The sequence below is a fragment of the Pteronotus mesoamericanus genome, unplaced genomic scaffold, assembly GCF_021234165.1.
Source record: "Pteronotus mesoamericanus isolate MK-2021 breed Mesoamerican mustached bat unplaced genomic scaffold, CSHL_Meso_final contig_78, whole genome shotgun sequence".
Classification (NCBI taxonomy): domain Eukaryota; kingdom Metazoa; phylum Chordata; class Mammalia; order Chiroptera; family Mormoopidae; genus Pteronotus; species Pteronotus mesoamericanus.
Genome location: NW_026555258.1, coordinates 4,011,738 through 4,032,775, shown reverse-complemented (window position 1 = coordinate 4,032,775; position 21,038 = coordinate 4,011,738). Strand labels below are relative to the sequence as shown.

The window sequence follows — 21,038 nt, the reverse complement described above, 5'->3', positions numbered from 1 at the left end:
GCGGCGGGAGGGAAGAGGGCGGGCCGCAGGGGAGGGAGGGGTGTGTCCGGCCGCCCGCGCCTTCCCTCCGCCCCTCAGTCCTGCCGCCACACGCCGCGGGAACTCCGACCGGGCGCCCGTCCCTCCTTCCCGTTCCTAGCCGCGGTCGTGCAGCCCCGAGCCGGCGGGAGCCCCGTGCTCACCATGTCGGTCGCGGTCAGCAACAGGTTTCAAGGTAGGCGCCGCTGTCCCACAGCCCTGCCCCGCCCCCTGCGCGCTGTCCCGCGTGCCCCGGCCCGCGCGCGTTCTGCCCCCGCCTGCCACCTCCGTGCCCCTGGAGCATGGCGGGGTCTGCAGCGCGCGCAAGAAGCGGGCGCGGACCCCGGGGGCGCGCGGCCCAGGGAGACCCCCACTTCCCGGGCCGTCTCTTTGTCTCCTCTAGGAGGGAAGGCGTTCGGCTTGCTCAAAGCCCGGCAGGAGCGGAGGCTGGCCGAGATCAACCGGGTAAGCGAGAGCCTCCTCCTTCGCTCTGCTAGCCCCGCCGCGAGGGCAGCTTGCGAGTCGCCGGAGCCGCGCGGCGTTAGCTCGTTCCCAAAGCTCCCAACGTTCTGGGGTCCCACTTCTTCCCCCGGGCTACCCCCAATTTCCTCCCTCCGCCCCTTCGCCTGTGCCTCCGACTCCAGGTAGGTCCCCCTCCACCCCCTCCACTCTGCTCTGGTCCCGGCGTCTCGGGTTGCAAGTTGTTACTCTTAGACTGGGGAGGTAGGGCCGGGCCAGCAGCTCCGATACCAGCCGGGGGGCTCTCCGGAAGCCCGCCTGGGACCAGCCACAGGGATTTGGCGCTGGAAGGGACCCCCGATGCCTCTCAGCAGTCCCGCTTTTACAGCGGAGAGACGAAGGGAGGCCCGGAGAGGCTAGACGGCTGCCCAGCAAGTGTGGGTCAGGCTGCTTTTGGCACCCTGGGCTCCAGATGCGCACAAGCCAGTGCCCTCTCCACCACAGAACACGCTGGCCTCCTGCCGGCCCCCACACCCACCCTCACAGCTCTTTTCTGCTCCAACTTTTAGGAAAGGCTCCCTTCGAGCGGGTCCTGGTGGATTTCTATAAAGAACGCCGTCTGGCCGTTGCCAGGCACTCAGTGGGAGCCCCGTAGACGTTTGTGTAAGGAGCATGTAGACTTTACGGGGATTGGCCAGAGCTCAAAGGCAGCGTAGCCAGGGGCTTTGGGGTTCTGCCGGACGGGGGCTCAGATCTGGTGTCCGTGGGGTACCAGCAGTGTGGGCTGCATGGAGGACCTCTCGGTACAGAGCCAGGGTCGCCCTGAGGGCGCAGACAGGGCAGGCATGCAGTGTGTTTGGTCTAGCCCAGGGCACAACGGAAGACCCCCGGGGATGGTACTAGAAGTCTCTCAGGTTCCTTCTTAACGGACTGCACTGCGGAGGCCTTCCGACTGCAGCAAGGCTGGGTATCCCCCGCTGGTTCCCTCGGGCCACTGAGTCTGAGCCCAGCTCTGAGTCCCAAAGTGGGAAGCCGGTGGGGTCAGCAGGGCCCTCATGGAGGCTGTGGGATGGGGCCAGCAGGCTTTCAGCGGGGAGGGGGGCTTGCAGTCTTGATTCCCTCTTTGGCTTTCTTGGACTGTGTCGAACTAGGCAGCCTTTCTGATTTCTTTCCACTGGCTGAAGGAATCTCGTGGAGGACGCTGGGGTCCCCAGGGTCCCTCATTGCCATCCTCACCCTGCCTGTTGGTGTCATCTTGAGCCCAGCTGAAAGAGAGCCTGGATGTCTGGCTGGGAATCTCAGGGGTCCAGGCTTCCGGGCTCCCTCCCAGTTCACTCTGCAGCCCTCAGGTCTTGGCTGCACTTGCCCTCTGGACAGGAGCCTGGAACCCTGACCTCATACAGCCCCCTGGGCTGCTCAGCCGGGCGGGCTCCAGGCTGGCTGAATCCACCCACAGCCAGCAGGACCCTGAGCCAGAGACAGCTGGGGATGGGGGAGAGGTGCCTGTAGTTGGACAGACCAGAGGAGCTGAGTGTGTGGGACTTTCCATGCCAACCCCGCCCTTGGAGGCGGTCCGGACTGTGGGGGGGCTACAGGGTTGTTTTGGGAGGGGGACCGACTTTGCTCAGAAAGGGGGGGGGCTGTGCCTCTCAGGGGCTGGACTGGACAGCGCTGGACTGGAGAGGATGAGGAAGAAGGGGCCATGTTCAAACGCTGTGGGACTCCAATGCCCAAAGAGAGCGAGCCTCTGGCCAAAGCCACACAGAAGCCAGCGGCAGAGCCTGTGGTCCAGCATCCTGTCCCTGCCCGGAGGCCATTCTAAGACCCCAATATGAGCCAGGCTGCCGGGGCGCAGGCTGTTGGCCCCCTGGGGGAAGGAGGCTCTGGGATCAGACTGGGAACTCAAGCCGCTTCCCACAGCAGTAGGTCAAGGTGGCCTCACCGTGGTTTAGAGTCACGAGGGGAGGGAAGAGGACGGCAGAGTGTTGTTGGCTCTGTGACCTTGGGCACGGCACCTGGCATAATGGTAGTCAGGTTGTTGTGATTTTGCAGCGATGTAATCTATGTAGAGCACATAAGGAGAGCTGGCTGCTGTCCTGATTGTTATCATTGGTTTGTTTAGGGCTTAAAGGTGCAGGGAGTGCAACCCAGGGCAGAGATTTGCCGTGGCCCCTGCTGGCCGCCCAGCCTGGAAGAGCGTTCGCTTCCCTGCCCGAAGCGGGAGCAGCGGTCCCTACTCTGCTCCGAGTCCCTGCAGCGGTCAGTGGAGATGGGCAGATGAAGCTCTTTGCAAACTCAGGAAGTCGCTTTGACTGAGAGTCTGAGTCTGCTTCACCCACGGCCATGGCTGCAGTGAAGGTTCTAGGGGGAAATTCTAGAGGGATCCATGTTAGCAGCCCAGATTGGCCTTCCTTTGGGGCTCAGTTTCACTGGAGTGGGGCTTCTGGGGGCTGGACCGAGCAGCTGCCCAGTGACCCAGTAGGAGCCGGAAGCTGGAAGAACGGGGTTTCGCGCTTGCTGCAAGTGCTTGGGTGCCTCTGGGGCTGTTGCCTGGGGCAGAGCCCAGCTCTGGGGACTTCTAGGGCCAACATCCCAGTCCCTTTGGGGGCTTTTCTTCCCTGCCTAGGGTGGGACAGCTTCCAGAGGGCAGCAGGGCAACTCAGCCTTAGCTGTTGTTATTACAAGAGATTGAGGAGTAAAAATAGGCAGAGACTTGGGTGGACCCAGAGCTGTATGGAAATGCACTCTTTTGGTTTCTCTCGAGCTTTTGCGATTATTTTCTTGCACTTAGCATATGCCAGGCAATGCGCCAGGTGTGCTTTGGGCATTATCTCGTTGAATGCTTACCCTAAGCCCGTGAGTGTGCATTTTGGGCTCTAGAAAACGGGACTCAGAGAGGTTGAGCCAGTTGCCTGTGTTTAAACAGCCACGCTTGGACGCAGCCTCTTCCCTCGATCTCTGAACTTGACAGGGTCTCCTCTGTGGGCAACCCCTCTCATGCCCCGTGTGCGTGTGACTGTGCATTCTCTGCACTACTGGAGCGGGCGAGACGGACGCGCACCTCCTACTCCCCCCACATAGCTGACATTCTCCAAGCCCTGAAGGCCTGGCAGGTGACCCCAGGCCAGCAGACCCAGCCTTATATGGCAACAGAAAACATTCTCTCCAGCTTCCCACAGGAACGGAGAGACATGGCAGGGCTGGGTGGGTGCCTCTCAGGGTGCCCTGACCCTCGGTCCGCAGGGGGAGCCTGGAGGGCAGGGAGCCGAGCCAACCAGAGGCCAGCACCTTTAACCAAATACCTCGAGGCATGCCTGGCGCTTGACTTGCATCATCTCACTGACTCCTGTCAAAGGAACGTTCCATTGGAAAAATATGCAACGAGAATGTATAAATGTCTCCATGGGACAAGCATGACGAGACCTCCCATTCTCGAGATGAGGAAACAGAGGCTTGGCCAGGTGAAGTCACCTGCCTGAGGACATCCAGCCAGGAAGTGGCAGGCCCAGGAGTATGACCTGAGACACCGCCCGTGGCCTGCCCGGGCCCTGTCCACCAGGTGGCCGCGGCCTAGCTGTGACACAGGCCTCTCTTGCTTATGTAGATAAAGATCTTTGGCTCCGGTCCCACCCTCCCAGCCCTCCTGGGTCGAATGAAGGGCACTCAGCGTTCCCTGTAGCATTCAGGTGCCCTGTGGTTATTTCAGAGCCCACGTGGCACCTGTACTGGGAAGAGCTGGGCGCGGCAGGCTGTGTGTCTCTGCCCAGAGGGGCGTATGTCTGCGGCCCCTCCCCGGGCAATGGGGGACCTCTGAGACCTGACCCAGGCACGACGCAGGCGTGTCTCTCTTCCTGTGTACTGGCAGTGCCACTGTGTCCCTGCCCGGGTGAGTGTGCCCAGCTGGCACCCCTGGGCACCCGTCTCTCTTGCTCTTCCTTAATATATTATAAGGGAGATGGTGATAAGTAGCCACGTGAGCCTCTGAGGATTCAGTGTCCCCGCAGGTCCAGCCAGCCACGACCTCATTGTGGCCATGTCACAGGAAGCCAGAGATGGAATTTCTTCAGGGTCTGCTTCATTCGTGAAGTTGATGGGGTGTTTTTCTTCAGCTGCCCCATCTGTTGGCGAGGACACAGTGTCCGGATGAGGCCCCAGAGCCGCCGTGGGGAATGTGAGCCTCCTGTCCTTGTGGGTGCACGTTACAGGCTCCGTCTACGTGCCAGGCACCAGGCCGGGCATCTGTGGCCTGGTCCTGGCCCTTTAAGAACCTGTGGGCTGCGTCAGAGGCGCCACGGCCTGGTATGGTACTGCCTGGCCTTGGGGTTTTCGCCCAGGGTTTCAGCCGCCAGCTCCTTGGATGGCCTCCAAGATGGTGATATCTGCCCGCCCCAAAATTCTGCTGCAGCTAATACATAAAGACGAGCCCAGAGGGCCAGGAGCAAGCATCCGGGAGCAGGTGCTAGAGGTACCGGCCCAGAAAGAGAGTTAAGTCTGGGGTGGAGACGGCGGGGGCAGGGGAATGAGGCAGGTGGCAGGGGTCTGGCGGCCGGAGACAGCTGGGGCTGCTGGCCTCTGCTGGTTTTGGATATAGTCCCTCCCGGGCACAGGCACTTGGACGGGACTCCTGGGCGTGGGGAGACATTCAGACGTGCGTCCAAGGTTGTGGAGGATCAAGGGGAGCAGTAGTATGAAGGCGTGGCTGCGGGCGCGGTCCCCCAGGACTGAGACGGGAGCACTCTGTCCCATGTGGACGGCCTGCCACTGCTAGGTCAGCCAGGTGTCCAGGGACAAAGCAGAGCTCGCCCTGAAGGAGGGATGGCCAGAGGGTCAAGGCTCACGTGGAGGGCTTTGTGGTACAGTGTGGGACAGAGTTGCGGCTGGGTCACTTCTCCGCCCCGCCCCTGCTCACAGCTGTCCCATGGTGTGGCTAGGGTTTGGGTGATCCAGATGCATAGTGAAAATTGCTCACACCTGCTAAGAGTCGGGGCCATTAGCTCATGTAATCCAGCCCACTGAGGAGATGCTGTTGTGATGATTCCATTTCACAGATGAGGAGACGGAGGCCCGGAGTGGGGAGGCAAGTTGCCCCGGGGCCGCAGAGCTGGTAGTAAGTGCTGGATCTGGGATTTGAACCCAGCAACCTGATTCAACATCCCTCCCCTGCCCCGCTGCCCCGCACACCCTGCCCGCAGGAAGTGAACGCTGGCTTCTGACCCTCGCGGCTGTAGTCGAGACCTTTCCGTTCTGAGGCCTCAGTTTCCCCAGCTAGTGAACAAAGAGGACAAGCCCAGGCGGGTGCTTTGAGGAGTCCCTTTCACTGTCTGTGACTGGGGAGGTGCTTTAACAGCTCTACCACCTGCCCAGACCTTGCCTGGGGAACACACACGCTTCCTGTTTTCACCCCCACTCCTGCCTGCTTGCATTTCCTGGCTATTCGCCAGGGACTGACCGGGCCACCAAGGCCTCTGAACCTGCAGCTCAGCATGTCAGTAATCACTCTCCTACCGGGAGGCTCTGACAGCAGTTTCTGCAGCTGCAGGCAATTGTCATTAGGACAGTGGGCTGGAGGGGGAGAGGGGACGGGGACAGGGTGAACCGTCCACAACCTGCCCCCCGCCCCCCATCCCCCGTGGGCTATAGAGTGGGTCCCTGGCCTCCGGAGCCACCTCCTTCTACAGCTGCCCCAGAGGAAGGGCCACTCCCAGTGTTGACTTTCTTTGCGCAGAAACCTGTGGTCAGGCCACCGGCCCCTTGCCCGGGGCAGGGAGGGAGCAGGACAGTGAAGGGAGATCAGCTGTGGATGGTAAGAACTGTGATCTTGAGCCAGGTGCGCAACCTCTCTGGGCCTCAGGCATCCCATCTGCCAAGCGGGGTTACCTGGAGAGGGGAAAGAACACAGAAGCAGCCTAAGGTGGGGAAGGAGGTTTGCTTCTGACCCGTTTGCTAGTCGATGGGCGTCTGGGTGATGAGGAACCGTGGGGGTTGATCCGTGGGTTGTACAGATAGAAATGTTAGAAGATAACAATGAGCAGCTAATAGCTGTTCAGCATTTACGAGGTGCCAGGCCCTGTGTGAAGCACTTTGCATGCGTTTACTTGCAGATTGTAATTCTCAGAACAAGCCTGTGAGATGTGTCTGTGCCCATCCTACAGATGAGGAAATGGAGGCACAAGCCAGTGACGTGCTTTTCACGCAGCTGCTGAGTGGTTCACGCCCAGGCATCCTGGCCCCCACTTGCCCTCTTTTCGTTTTTGCTTTCACTTTTCTTCCAGAGGGGACTGGCTTCTATCTCTGTCTCCTCTGCCGGGGGACCCGGAGTCAGGGCAGCCGGGGGTCCTGGCATCGGGACACATAGGATCCCTGACCACTGGGCATGGCCAGGCCCCGAGGCTGGGCACGGATCGGGGGCAGGCGCCTGAAAGGGAGGAAGCTGTGGGCTGTGCATAAGCGGACCGAGAATCTGGAGCTCGGAGGGGGGGTGGGAGCTGGCAGCCTGGCCAATGACGCTGCTGTTCCTGCCGCCCGCCCGCCTGCCTCCCTGTGCCCCCGCCAAAGACACAGTCCACACAGCTGCCCTAAGCCCGGGGTCAGCCAGGGCTGCCTACCCACGCACGAATGGGTCAGCTGCTTTTCCCACCCTGGTCACCGTGTGGCAAGCATTTGTCATTTTTGGCTCATAAGAAAAAATGAGATTCTAATCTGTGAGTCCTTCCCCCCCGCCCGCCGCTCCCCCCCCCACCAGTCTCTGTCACACACACAAGCACACGCTTTTGCAAAGTTGCCTTACCATGTCATGGGGGAGAGAGGAGAAAGTCGTTCTGGCTGAATGGCAGCATCTGCATTCCTTCAACAGATGTTTACTGAGCACCTTCTACATGCTGGGCAGTGCTGGGTGCTCCTAGACCTCGTGGCTGAGGACCTGCCTCCTCTCATCATCCTTCCAACACCCACTTCCTTGGATCACTGACCCTTTCCCGCTCTGGGCAGGGAGGGAACCAGAGCGGCCTCCACTGTGCAGCCGAATCCCAGCTTGGCCGCTCGCTGGCTGGGCTGCTTTGCGCACGTGATTTAGCCTCCCTGAGTCTCGGTTCAGTCACTCATCCTACAAACATTTATTAAGCACCTACTATATGGAACCTATATTCTCACAGGGGGAGACAGATGATAGACAGTACCCTTAATAAGCAATTAAATTGTGTTAGGAGGCAACTCACCCTGCGGAATAAAAACAGCCGCACAGGAAGATAAGGTGGGATGGAAGTGGAGGCAGGGACTGCGGTGGGCAGGGCGGCCAGTTGAGCAAAGGCTCGAAGAAGATGAGGCAGAGAACCGTGCAGAAGGGTAGGAATGAGCAGGCCAGGCAGGCGGCCCGGCTAGAGCCAAGTCCCTGGTGGGAGCCAGCCTGGCCCAGGCGGGTCCAGCAAAGGGGAGCCGTTACTCAGCGCTCCCTGGTTCCTGCTGCGCTCTTGTCCTCGCTCTTGGTCGCTGGTGCCTGGTGGTTCTGCGTCCACCTCTGTGTGATTTGTCCCCAACACCAAAGCCTGTGTCCTGCCCCTGGAATGCAGTCCCAGGATTCCTAGAAGTGGTCAGTACACGTTACTAACAGTGCCTCAGGCTGGTGCAGGATTTCTGGTCGACCAGAATATGGATGCTGGGAGGGCCCCCGGCTCTCTGCCCAGAGGGTCCCAAATGGGGGGCCTTGCCTGTCCCTCCCCACGAAGGCTTCCCAGTTCCTAACACGGGAAAGTGGAGGGAACATAGGGGCAACGTTGTGCGTTGAATGTCGGTGAAATGGTTTCCATTTAAAAATGCTGAGATTCTGAACTTCGTGCTTTTATGAAACATCCTTTTCTGAACTTAATAGCAGCAGTCAATGGTAATTGTGTAGTCTTTACTTGGCAAAGTACACATTTGGCAGCCTTATTTAGCACTTCTCCCTATTTTTAACTTTTTTGGAAATGTTTCTTTATCCACTAGCCCAAAGTCTAGGAGCTTTTGTCCTTCTGCTGGGCAGGTTTGGGATCTGTGACCCTGGGAGGCGCCCAGTTTGCTCAGGGGCACAGACAAGAGTTAATTGTCCTACTTCTGGTCAGCAGTGGAAAAGGGCTATAAGAGAGCCAAGAGGAAGGCCAGGCCTGGACAGAGCCAGCTGGGAGGAGGGCCGCCCCCCAGGCAGCAGGAGAAGGTCCCAGCTCCAGCTAAGTGGGGGTAGGGCCGCGTGTGGTACATGGTAACGAGACCCCGAGTGAGGCTGGGGCCAAGCCAGCTGGGCCCCGCGGGCCCTGGGGCCGCCCTCCGCCGGCCGCTGGAGGCACAGGTCCCAGGGTCCGATAGGCCCCGACTCCAAACCCAAACCAACCCTGCGTTTCCTTAGCTGCCCGGGGCCTTAGAGGCGTTACGGACCCGCTTTGGTTGGTCCTCCAGTTCTCAGCTGTAAGATCAGCATAGTAGTGAGGACTTCATGGGATAGCACAGTACCTGCCCAAAGCAAGGGGATGGTCAGAGCCCCTGGACCCAGCGAGCGGAGTCGCGCTGGCAGGCGGGCGCCTCCTTCTCTGTCAAAGGGGGACGCGTTAGCATGGAGACGTTGGACCCTGGGAGGGGTCATTCTCTGCCTCACACTAAATCACACCTGTTGCTGACAGAGCCCTGGCGGAGGAGCTTGGTCATCCCCTTAGAGGGACAGGTGCCTGAGGAGGTGGACCCCACTGTGCCCCTTTTGCAGTTAGTAAGGACGGGACTGAGATCCGAACCCCAAAGGCTCTATCCTCGCTTTGGCTTTGTTTGTCATTCTCTTGCTCCACTTTAAGCCTCCTGGGGGTTTACATGACAGGCTGGAAAGGTAGTGAGTTTCTTGTCCTAGGAGATGTGTAAGTACAGCCCCACTCCTCCATCAGTGGGAAGGAGCAGAGGAATTCAGGAACAGATTGAGTGACTGACCTAGATACCCATCAATACCACTTCAAGCACTCCCTTGTCATTTTAGGATGAGAGCTTATTTGCCTTGGTCTCGCCTGGTCCCTTGCTGCCTGGAACATGGCAGTGGGCGCGGTGGTCCCTCAAAAGCTGTTGAACGAATGAGCGCAAGGGAAGCCCATGTGTCATCGGTTCAGTAATGAGGAAAATGAGACCCAGAGAAGAGAGGGCGTTTGCGGAGTCCGCTGCTGGGATGCGTAGATGCCCTCTGCCTCCCCATTGGCGCGCAGGTGCTAGGGCGGCTTGCAGATTAGCAGCAAGGCAGGTGAGATCCCTGGCCTGTTGCTGGCGCAGCAGGTGCTTAGGAATGGGTAACTTTTGGTTTTAAAGCGGGATGAATGCCTGCTCTCTGCCCGTCTTTAAAAGCCAAGGTCAAGGATGCAGACTTTGAATGAGATGGCGCTGAACGGATGTAGCTCTGGCTGTGTGAGCCTCGATTTTCTCATTGGCAAAAGGAAAGTCGGTCCCACTGGGGGGTGCAGAGAGATCGTGTAAGTGCTTCATTCTGGGGGCTCTTGTTAGTGTCCCCCGGCCCTTGCCATCGGGGTCTGAAAGGACTCATTGGCATCTCTCCCAGCATGTGAGAGGACAGTGGACCTGTTTTACAGGTGAGGACACAGAAGAGAGGGGTAAGTGACCTCCCAAGCAATGTACGGTCGTTTCCTGGCCAGAGCAGAGGCTGATAACATGACAGCTACTGTTGATGGAGCACTTGCTATGGGCCAGGAGTCCCACAGGCACTGCCCTCGGCTTCTCACACAAACTCCAGAAGTAGCTGTGATCGTTACACCCGTTTGGAGATGAAGCATTGGAAAACCAGAGAGGAATTAACACGCTAGGGTCACATACCTAAGACTTTAATGCTGGAACCAGGCAGTTTGTCACTGGGACTCTTGGCTTCATGGAACCCAGGACGGGGTGCCCGGGGGACCCCCAGGTCCCTGCACTGGTAATTCGGAGTGTGGTTGAAGGTATTTCCTCTTCTAGAGCAGACCCTCCATGTCCCGCCCCCCGCCCAGCTGCAGAACACACTTCCTACCCACAGGCTGGACTCTGCAGGTCGGCCCGGAAGGTTGATAGGAAGCCAGGCCTGACGCTGGAGCCGCAGGCCAGGCCACGGCTGCAGGCTCCAGTGTCTGGCCTGGCGGGAGAGGAGGCCCAGGGCAATGGGCCTCCATACTGGCAAGCTCTGACCCCTGACCCCTGGCTCAACTCTGCCCTCTCGCCTCTGTAGGAGTTTCTCTGTGACCAGAAGTACAGCGATGAAGAGGACCTGCCAGAAAAGCTCTCAGCCTTCAAAGGTGAGCTGGGGCTGGCTGCCCCACCTCCCAGTCCCTCGCACGTGGGATTCCTTCCCCCCACTGGGCCAGGCTGCACCCCGCTCCATCCAAAATGCCCCGTCCTGGTGGACTGCAAGACAGGGTGCCCAGCTAGAGGGGGGCAGGCCCCTCCAGCTGCCTCCAGGGCACCCCTGGGCCCCTCGCCTGCAGGCCTCAGCCCGCCCCTGCCCCCCTCTCCCCCCCAGCTGCCCCACAGGGCTCAGGTTGGCTCCGTTGCCGCGGCCCAGGCCCTGCTCGCTCCCGGGGCCCCAGCACACAATCGGCCCTTTGTGGCAGCTCTGGCCGCTCCGCCTGCACCGTGGAGCGTCTCGGGAGCCCCTGTGGAGAATGGACGCTTGTGTCTTCGCTGTGGGGCAGGGGGCAGAGTTTCTGCCCATTGAATCCCGGCAGCACGGGATGAAAAGAAAACAGGGCCCAGGAGCCCGCGCGCGGGGAGGGGGCGGCATAAAGGTCCCTCTGTTCGGGCCCTGGCACTTGGTTCCCAGCCAGCTGCTGGGGAAAGGAGAGGAGCCCTGCACGTAAGCCGCAAGGAGCAGACGGGCCCACCTTTGCGCGGCTGGACAGACGCGCTGCGGTGCGGCAGGACCATGCAAATACCGCCGAGGCCACATGCCCCCCACCCCAAAGTCTCGGCTGTGTGGGCAACCTCCCTGCTCCGGGCCGAGAACCTGCCAGTGCTCCTCAGACCCCGTACAGCTGGGTCGTCCTTGGGCGGGGCATCAGGGGCCAGGCGTTTGTTGATGTGGACCTGTGGGAAGCGCTTTGAATCTGCGTTGTGAGCGGCCTGAATCATCCCAGTGCAGCCAGGAGGGAGGTGACGCCATCTGTAATTTATAGAAGAAATTCAGGCTCAGAGAGGTGGGGTCATTTGTCTGGGGCCACACAGCTCCCCTAGGGCAGAGTTGGGGCTTGAACCCGTATTGGTCTCACTCTGAAACCCCTGCTCTTAACCATTATGCGATGTTGCTTTTTAACATTAAAGAAGAAGAACTAGGACCAAGACACCCCCGTCCCTGCCTGTCATCACCCTGCACCCCTGCCAGCTGTCCAAAGGAGAGCCTTGCAGAGGAGGAGCTGGCCTTCCCTTCTCTCTGCCTATCAGTGGGCCACAGTTCAGCGGTGGCTCTGGGAGAAGTGACAGAGGTCTCTGGGGCAGTAGGTGTAGGTGTTTTGTGGGGGCGGGGGGGGCACCCAATTCAAAAGGCCAGGGGCCCTGATGGCAGGAGGAGGACCCTTGAGGCTACCCAGCAGGGACATTCCAGTCCCTAGGAGGAGCAGGTGGGGAAGGGGCCAGGTACAGCAAGACCAGCGGATGGAACGCAGGGATTGGAGGGAGAGGCAGCCCGAGAGGCTGGAAGACAGATGCTCCGGAAGGTCCCGGAGGCCTCAAAGGCCACCGGGAGGACCTCGGCTTTCCCACTCTCCCTGCTCTGTGCAGAATAGGCCTAGAGGGCCCTACTCCTCCTCCCGAGGCAGGGCCAGCTGCCCCAGGGCCCGGGACGTGTTTGCACACACGCCCGTGATGGAAGATAGCAAGGCGCCCCCCCCCGCCCGCCCCTGTCATTCTCGGGCTACGGGAGCTCCCCTGGGCCCCTTGATCGGGGGCGTTTTCATTCAGTCTGTGGGTGAGGTTGGTGGGGAGGGTCTGTGTACCCTGGGACTCTGTGTGTCCCACTTTGTGGCCGAAGGCAGGCCCACGGGCATTTCTCCTAGAAGAGCATCAGCTCCTCAGTGCTGCCCAGGACCCAAAGGTTCCAAACCACAGGGACTCCTTACTGGGGGCCCCACCCCCGGCCGCCCGTCGGAATCAGCTGAGGCACGCTGACCACTTCCTGCTCCCACCCCACCCTCCCCAGCCCCACTGAATCTGTATCTCCAGGGCTGGAATGTATTGTCCCTGCAGCTGATTGGAACGTATTGTCCCCGCAGCTGATTGGACTGTAGCCAGCCGTCCCCAGCGGGGACTCAGGTGGAAGCAGCTGCCCTCCAGGGCAGAGGGTCAGGGTGGCCTCCGGAGGACCTCTCCCCGTGGTGCCCACAGGATGGGGTGCAGGCAACCAGGATGACAGGACTCATGTCGAGAGCCCCCGGGGGGCGAGGAGTTCGGGGTGGGCTCTCCGAGGACCTGGCCACGTGCCCTCAGGGGAGTCACTGGGGCCCTGCAGGGGCCACCCGGCTTTCCAAGCTAATGCCGGTTTTTGCTCTGTGATTTCCAGAGAAGTACATGGAGTTTGACCTGAACAATGAAGGCGAGATTGGTGAGTGACACTTTGAGTATGTTGTGGGGGCCAAGGGTGCTCAGTGGGTGGACGGTGTGAAGGTCCAGAGAGCCCCACAGACTCACCTGCGTGGGTGAGGTGTCATGAGTGTGACGGTCACACACTGAAGCCTTTCCGAGGGCTGGGTCAGCTGAGCCAGGTTGGGGTCTGTCCGCCTTTACCCTGGACCCGTCGCCCCCAGACTTCTCTTCCGACCATTTCCTTCCCCACCCGCCTCGCTGCCCCCGTTGGCTTCCCACCCAGGGAACCCAGCACAGAGAGCGCCACCCCTGCCTGGGGCTGGAGATGCTCAGGCGGTTGACGCCCTGGCCCTGGGGGCTGGCATTTCCTTTGTCCCCAGGCCTCTCCTCCCATCTACACACTGTCCTGCCATTGACAAAGGTGCCCTCCTCCCACAGACCCTCATCCTGTCCTGCCCGCCACACACTAGGGGTGACAAACGCCTGTCCGTGGCACTTACATTCAAGACCATAATCTGGACCTTCACCAGTCACAGAAGGACTTGGTCAAGGCTGGCTTAATTATCCCCATTTTACAGATGAGAAAACCGAGGTTCGGTGCTGCCGCATTTCTGCTCCTCTGTCTTCCCTCGTCCTTCCTCCTTTCGAATATTTTTATTCTTTTTCTTCTTGAGAAAAAAAATTATCAAGGGAATGCATTTTCATCATAAAAAATTTTGGAAAGCACAGCAAAGCGCAAGGACGAAAATACGTCACCCACTGCTATGCACATTTTCGTTTATATCCTTCCACGCTTTGTTCTAATCACAAATGCTGTTTAGACCATTTTTAGAACCTCCGTTTTTTGTTGAGTTTTTTTTGTTTGTTTTTTTTTTTAAAAAATAACATATTGTGAGCATTCTGACATACGATTAACTTTTCTTTTGAAATATAATTAGTGGCTGCGTAACAGTCCATTGCGGGCGCGGACTATAATTTATTCGGCCAATGCCGTCGTGTCATTGATAATGCTGTGAAGAACATCTTTGGACATGAATCTTTGTCCACATCCCTGATTATTTCTTAAGAGTAAATCTCAGGAATTAGACATTCTGGGTCAAAGGCTTTTGAAGCATCTGCCAAGTGGCCGTCCAGCAAGGTCTTGCCAATTTCGAGCCCGGCCAGCTGCTGTGGGAGACCTTTCACTCCTTCCTGCAGCAGGCTGCCCAGTTTTCTTTGAAATGCCCTGGACATCCTGGCACCTAGGGGTCTGGCACCCGTCCTGCCCGCCCTGCCTCTCGGGTGAGCTGGCACGCCATGGCCTGGCCCTAAATCCACCCCCCGCTGCGCTGCCTCCCCTGCGGTCCTTTGCTGATCCATTGTTCGCAGGACAATCTGAAGGAAATTGCCTCAGATCTTGGGAGCGGGCGGTCAGAGTCAGCAGCTCCTCGGGGTGTAGTGACTTTTCGGTGCCTCCCTTGTTTTTTTCTGGAATTTTGTTCTTTTGTTGGTTTTCCTGCTCTGCAGGCTATTTTTGGCACCCTCTCCCTTCTGGCCAAAGGGGTGCCCCGGGACTGCAGGGTGGGGGTGGCAGATCAGGGAGGCTACGTACACCTGGCCTCCTGGAGGGGACTTTCAATGCCTGGGGTCCGGCCCACTCCCTGCCCCCACCTCGCTGGGCGGTGACCTCCAGGGTAGCTGGGCGGCAGGCCCACGGCTGCCCCTAACCACGGGGCACAGCAGAGATAACAGTAAAGAATGGCCGCTCTGTCCCCGCGCCCCAGCTTTGTGCCAGGTGCTTCCCACACATCACCCCTCCCAGGGACCGGTGGGGGCTGAGGCTTAGGGGGGTGAAGTAGTTTGCCCCAGGTCCCGCAGCCCGAAATCACAGAGCTGGATTCCAACCCAAGTCCGCGTGGCACGAAAAGTCCATGTCCCTAACGACTACTCACACTGCCTCTGAGGAGCACAGGGAGGGTGTGACAGTCTCACTCTCCCACAAGGAGCAAGGCCATCACCTGCAGTCCCCAGGGAGGGGCTGTCCTGCGGGCTTCCTCTGGGTGTGGGGCCCAGAGGACGTTTTAACGGCTTCCCCACTCACCGCCCCCCCCCCTCTGTCTCCCGACCCGTCTCCACTTAGAAGGTATCTGCTTTCCCCCCTCCCCGGTAGACCTGATGTCTTTAAAGAGGATGATGGAGAAGCTCGGGGTCCCCAAGACCCACCTGGAGATGAAGAAGATGATCTCGGAGGTGACAGGTGGGGTCAGCGACACCATCTCCTACCGAGACTTCGTGAACATGATGCTGGGGAAACGGTCGGCTGTCCTCAAGCTGTGAGTACCTCCCCGCCTCTCCTGGGGCCTCTGAAGGCCAAGTCCTTGGGTGTGGAGAGGCCTCTGGCTCGGGCACCTCGGCCATTCCCCAGCCAGGAGGTAACTCATTGTGTGACCCGCTGGGCAAGGTCTTTCATCTCTCTGAACCCGTCTTCCTTATCTGTCACATGCCACGCTCGTCTGTACCTTGCATGGGAAATTAGCCTGTAGCAGAAGGCCTGGTAGGATCGGCCCTCAGTAAGTGGCAACTGTGGTGATGGTGACGATGATGATGACAAACCTAGCAGAACTTTCTGAACCTCAGTTTTCTCATTTGTAAAGTGACTCTCCTACCCCCTGGGGTTGTTGTGAGCATAGTGTAGATTTAAAACCCGCCGCTAAAGGGAAGTAGAGTTCGCATGCTATTCGTCTGTAAGATAGAGATGTAATAAATATCTTTCACGAAGCATTGTCCTGAGGCTTAATGACATGACCCACACGAAGAGTCTAGCCCGGCACCTGGCTGACGGCAAACACCCAGTACGTGGTGGATAAAATCACCCTCCGTACACAGGTACTTCCCCCTGAGGAGCCACAAAGTCCCTGCAGAGTCCCGCGATATTTGCGCTGAGAAGGCCCTCACTTGGCTTTCACGAAATGAGATTAATTTTTTTTCAAATGTACAAACATCGAACACACCTGTCTCATTTTACAAAAGGGGAAGTTGAGGCTCCAGGAAGCTGTGCAACCGGCTCACGAGCCCACAGACTGGGCTGGTCAGAGCTCTTAGTGTGGGTGGGACGGGCCGTTGGGGCAGAGCACACGGCTGAGTGCAGGTGCCAGCAATCAGAGCGACGGCGCTATTCAGACATCGAAGACTTAGTGGACATTTACTATGTGTCAGGCACTCGTCTGCATGTTGGCTCTTTAGATTGATCGTTTGTTAATTCCGCAAATGGCACCAGCTCTGTGCCAGGAATTATCGTAGGTGCTGGGGACACCTGTGTTGCTGGCCTCCTCATGGAGCTTACATTCCAATGGCAGGAGACAAATGACAACAAACAAAAACGCCAGACTGCCACGATGTAATAATGCAGAGGAATGTGAAGTGGGCAAGAGGAACAGGGACAACACAGTGGTGGGCAGGGTCTCACTGAGAAAGTGACGTTTGACCAGAGCCCTGAGTGAGGACGGTGGGAAGAGATGAGCCCTGGGAAGACACGGGGAAAGGCATTCCAGGCAGAGGACTTGGCACATGCAAAGGCCCTGAGGCAGGATCATGCTCGTATGCTCAAGGCACAGGACAGAGGCCAGTGAGTCTGGGCCATTAGTAAGTACAGCAAGTGAAGGATGAGTCTGCAGAGGTGGGCCGGGGACATGGGGCCTTGAGGGCCACTGTCAGACTGAGCATTTTGTACTAAAGTGGAGGGACGCCGCTGGAGTACTCTAAGCTGGGGGCTGACTTTTAAAAGGCCCCCTCTGGCTGTGGCAGAGGAGAGAGCGGCAGCGAGGAGACCTGTGCAGGGAAGGGGTAAGACGCTCTCCTGCAGAGGCTGCCGTGGAACTGGGCAGGAGCTGTTGGAATCCGGAGTGATTCTGGAGGTAGAGCTGGAAACACTGCTTAAATGCCCGGATGTAGGTGTAAAGGAAAACGAGGAGTCTGCTGAGTCCAAAGTCTGGGGTCTGCGTCACTGGGTGGGCGACTGTGCTGTTGGCTCGGAGGAAAGAGCGGGTGGGGGAGGCTGGAATCAAGAATTTGATGTGCCCAAGGGAAGGGCCCTTCCGACATCCAAGGGGAGGGGTCGAGGAGGGAGCTGGCGTGCACATCTGGAGCTCAGAAACAAGCTGTCTGTGGACCGCCACCTTTTGAATGGGACTTCAAGCCGGGGCGCTGAAGAGCCCGAGCAGGGACTGACTGCAGACAGAGTCGGGCACTGATGCCTGGAACAGCTCCAGGGTGAAAGCACTTCTGGCACCGGCACTTCCAGATGGAGACACAGAGCAGAAACGGGGCTGAGTGTCTTGCTGGAGTCACCAGCTGGGAAGTAGTGGGGCTGGGACTCAATCCCAGCTGTTTCCTTCTAGGCGCTACACCAGGAACACTTACCCTCTGCTCCCCAGACTTTACTCTCAGAACAGTGGGAGGTTCTTGAAGACCGGAAGGGTGTTCTGAGCAGAGCCGTGGCCCAGCTTCGCTCTGCTGCCACCAGGCAGCGTGGTTAGGGGAAGGAAGGTGCATAGCCTAGAAGTCAAAGATCCTGAGTCTTGCCCCACTTGTACTGCCTGTGTGGCTCTGCAGGGTCACGTTGCCTGTATTCTCCTCTGTAAAAATGGAACCAGGAGCCTCCTCCTTGTAGCTGCCGCCCTGGGCTTCCGAGAAGATCCCGCTGGAAAACGGATGGAGGTTCTGCTGAGGAGCCTGCAAACCGAAGGCTGGATGAGCTTTCCCTGGATGAAGGGAGGAGTCCTAATCCTGTTTTGTTTTGTTTTTCTCCATCTCCAAACCAGAGTCATGATGTTTGAAGGAAAAGCCCAGGAGAGCAGCCCCAAGCCGGTTGGCCCCCCTCCAGAGAGAGACATTGCCAGCCTGCCCTGAGGACCCCGCCTGGACCTGCCCCTGCCCTCCCTGCCCCGTTCCTCCCTCCTGATCGCGCTGCCCTCTGGACTCACTGCGTTTTGTCTTATTTGGGTTTTTTGGTCGCTGGGCATGTTTATTTCTTTTCATCAGCAGAGTCAGTGATCTCTTTGTGAAGCACCAATTATCTGCCTTAAAGAGACTCTGGGACCCCTCCCTCTGTCCTTCCCCCCACCCCCACTCATGCAGAAGGGCTGACATCAAACCAAAAACAGGAGGGGGCAGGGCCAGGCAGGGAGGCTGGAAGCCTGTGATCCCCACGCGTCGAGCCGGTATTGTCCATCCGTCCTGGAGGTCTCTGAGCTTAGCTCAGCCTCGCCGGCCCGGCCCTGCTAAGGACCTCAGCCTCTTTCAGAAGACACTGGAGTGGGGACAAGGCTGTAGGGTCTTGCTAGGGTTTCCCCAGAGTTGTCCAGGGGGCGGTCACTCACTGCCCCACCACCCCAGGCCATGCCCCCCTCAGGCTATGCACCTCTTCTCATCCTTACTGAGGTGACAGAAGGATTGAGCCATTCAAGAAGGTTCCAGAAGAAATCCTCCGGCCTTGCCCCGCCCCCCACCACACCTTTACAGGCAGCTCAGAGGGAACCCTGTCCCTTGCTGGGGCAGCAAAGGGCTTTGGAGGTAGAGGGGAGGCCCAGGGCCTTGTGGAAGGGGGCTCATCTCAGTCTACCTTTCAGGGAGGATGCTGAGGGCAACAGGGGAGGAGAATGAAGAATAAAATGCTCGTGGCAAAAAGCACAACTGTTAAGCCAAGACGTGAGAGACAGGAGGCCACCTTTCTGATCCCAGTCTGCTTGAAAACACTGTGCTTCCCCCTCCCACTTCCCTGCCTTACATCACTCATTCATTTATTCATTCATTCACTCAGTCATACAACAGGTATTTATTGACCACTTATTATAAGCTTTAAGAGTCCCCACTTTGTCCTGATGTGTGCTGTGTCCACTGTCTCTCTAACTTTCCCTTTCCAAATCGCCCCAAACCTTGAGCTTGGGGATTGGATTGCGATCACCTGTGTCCTTTATTCTGGACTCAGGGTTTAGAGCCCTCATTCACCCTGTAGGTTAGCTGAGCTGGTCCCCTCACTTCACGCGTGAGAAAACTGCAGCGGCCCACAGGATCAAGTGCCTTGCCCAAGGGCAGGGGTTAATCTGGAGATGGAAGAGTCTGGACTGAAGCCCAAGTGTTCAGATGCCTTGCCCATGCTTTGTCTCTGCTCTGGGCTGCCTCAGTCTGTGATGAAAACAAAGAAAGGGACAGGGAGGGGCAATCTTCCAGGTCAGTGCCAGTGAAAGGCCCAGGGCCAGGACTCACCTTCCCAGAGCCTCCGAGTCTGCATCAGGGTTTGGGTAAGGGCCAGGCCCGCCTTCGCAGTCCTGCCTTCCCCAGAGCTTCTCAGCTAAGCCACGTTGTGGGACTCACACAGGTGTCACACTCAGCCTCACGTTGGCTGAGCAGGAACCTCAGCCCTGACCGCATCTGTGTTCTTGAGTCCCTTACCCTTAGGTGCACTCACCTGTTGAACATATTTATTAAGCACCTGCTATGGGCCAAGAGCTAAGAACCCAGAAGTGAAATAGACATACTTATGGAACTTAGAATCTAGTGAGGAAGTCAGACCCAGGCAAGGACCAGTAAGATGGTTAGGAAAGGGGGCTGTAGGGGGACTGTACGGAAATCCTGGGGGCCCAAGACGAGGCAAGAGTCTTGGAGAAGCCCTTGCCAAACCGGAAGTGCTGTTGAGGCTGGAGCCAGTGTGGACTCCCTGTGGTTCCTCCGTGACCCATACTTGGGGCCCAAGGAGCTGCCTTTATAGTAGCTTGAGGGACTGAAGCAGGAAGGGGATGGGAAAATGCGCCGGTCCACTTAATCGGCTGGTCTTAACCAGTGCAGGAGCAAGATTATTTTGGCCATGACTGGCTGATCTTCAGGCTCTAGAGCTGCTCAGATGCACAGGCCTAGTTGAAGTTTAAACCCCAGAAAAACAGTTCTCCCTGTAAATGTAAAATCTCACCCCACCCCCTTCCCTGCCTTGTTTTCTTTTTCCCCCTGAGATCATTAGATAAGCAACTGCCTGTGCCCACCCCTTCCCTCTACCTCTCCTCTCCGGGATGGGATGAGAACTTAGTCAAAGTGAAGCTTTCCTTGACTGCTCACCGTAGCGTACCTGATTCTTACTCCGAGGAGGCAGAGCCAACCGGGCTTGTTTCAGTAGGCCCCCTGGTTTACAAGGCCACAGGGAAGCCTCCCGAAGGGAGGAGAGCGAGTGTGTCCCCAACTCTGGGAAGGGCGGGAAAGGAAGCCCTTCCTCATTGCATGGGGAGTTACCTGGGACAGCCCACCAATCTTTCGCCCCGTTCGGAACTCAACTTCTGGAGGGAGGAGGGCTCAAGAGTGGTCTCTGGAAAGGGTTCTCTGTGTGTGTGATTGTGTCTATTGGTTCTAAGACTCTACTTCTCTGGCTTAGGGCTCAGCTGCTTAGAACTTCAGCTGTCTTCTTTCTGAAAGACCAAATCTTATTAATGTAACCAGAAACTTGGGGACTGCCAAGTCTGGCTTTGTCCCCGCGACTCAGAATGAAGGAGTGTGTCGCACAAGTTCAGGTGGATGCAATATGTGTGTGCGCGTGCCTGTGAGCGTGTGTGATGCCGGACATCCTCTGCACATACTGGAAATAAAAACAGACAAACTGATGTGTGATTCGTGTATTTTGGGGATGGGTTCCAGGTGGGGTGAGGGTGCTCAACAAATTCTGAAGAGCGAGATGCCACAGGAACAGAGTGCATGAATGTGTCTCGAGTGCGAGGTTCTGCTGAACACGGAACTTCATTCACCCCTCAGGACAACCCAAGAAGTCAGGTTCTGTGTGTCATCCTTGTTTTATAAAATGAGAGGCAGGCTTGGGGCAGATCCGCAATTTGCCGAAAACCAAACAGTAAGTGGTAGAATGTGTGTCCCTGCCCCACCACTGCCACGCAGTAGTCATCAGGTGAGCATATCCCGACAAGCTGAAATCTAATCCCGACTCCACCGCTTTCTGACCTAGGGGCACCGGGTAGTTTTAGCTGTTCTGTGCT

General features: G+C 58.0%; 1 protein-coding gene across 2 annotated transcripts; it reads left to right on the top strand.

The window, feature by feature from the left end:
* The first annotated feature begins 82 nt into the window (after positions 1-82).
* Positions 83-20,641, top strand: AIF1L (allograft inflammatory factor 1 like). Of its 2 annotated transcripts, XM_054584216.1 has the most exons (6): positions 83-214; positions 422-483; positions 10,688-10,754; positions 13,010-13,051; positions 15,182-15,344; positions 17,832-20,641. In XM_054584216.1, exons 1-6 carry the CDS (start codon positions 184-186, stop codon positions 17,917-17,919), a joined length of 453 nt encoding a protein of 150 aa, XP_054440191.1. In that variant the 5' UTR covers positions 83-183; the 3' UTR covers positions 17,920-20,641. The 2 variants fall into 2 exon arrangements, with proteins under 2 accessions (XP_054440191.1, XP_054440192.1); XM_054584217.1 differs by lacking the exons at positions 83-214; positions 422-483 and adding an exon at positions 4,903-4,942.
* The last annotated feature ends 397 nt before the right edge of the window (positions 20,642-21,038 follow it).

Bases quoted from the DNA above. Each gene is read 5' to 3' on its own strand.
- AIF1L (XM_054584216.1), top strand. From the start codon at position 184: ATGTCGGTCGCGGTCAGCAACAGGTTTCAAG. The intron at 215-421 runs GTAGGCGCCGCT...TGTCTCCTCTAG, and splicing joins GGTCAGCAACAGGTTTCAAG to GAGGGAAGGCGTTCGGCTTG. The intron at 484-10,687 runs GTAAGCGAGAGC...TCGCCTCTGTAG, and splicing joins GGCTGGCCGAGATCAACCGG to GAGTTTCTCTGTGACCAGAA.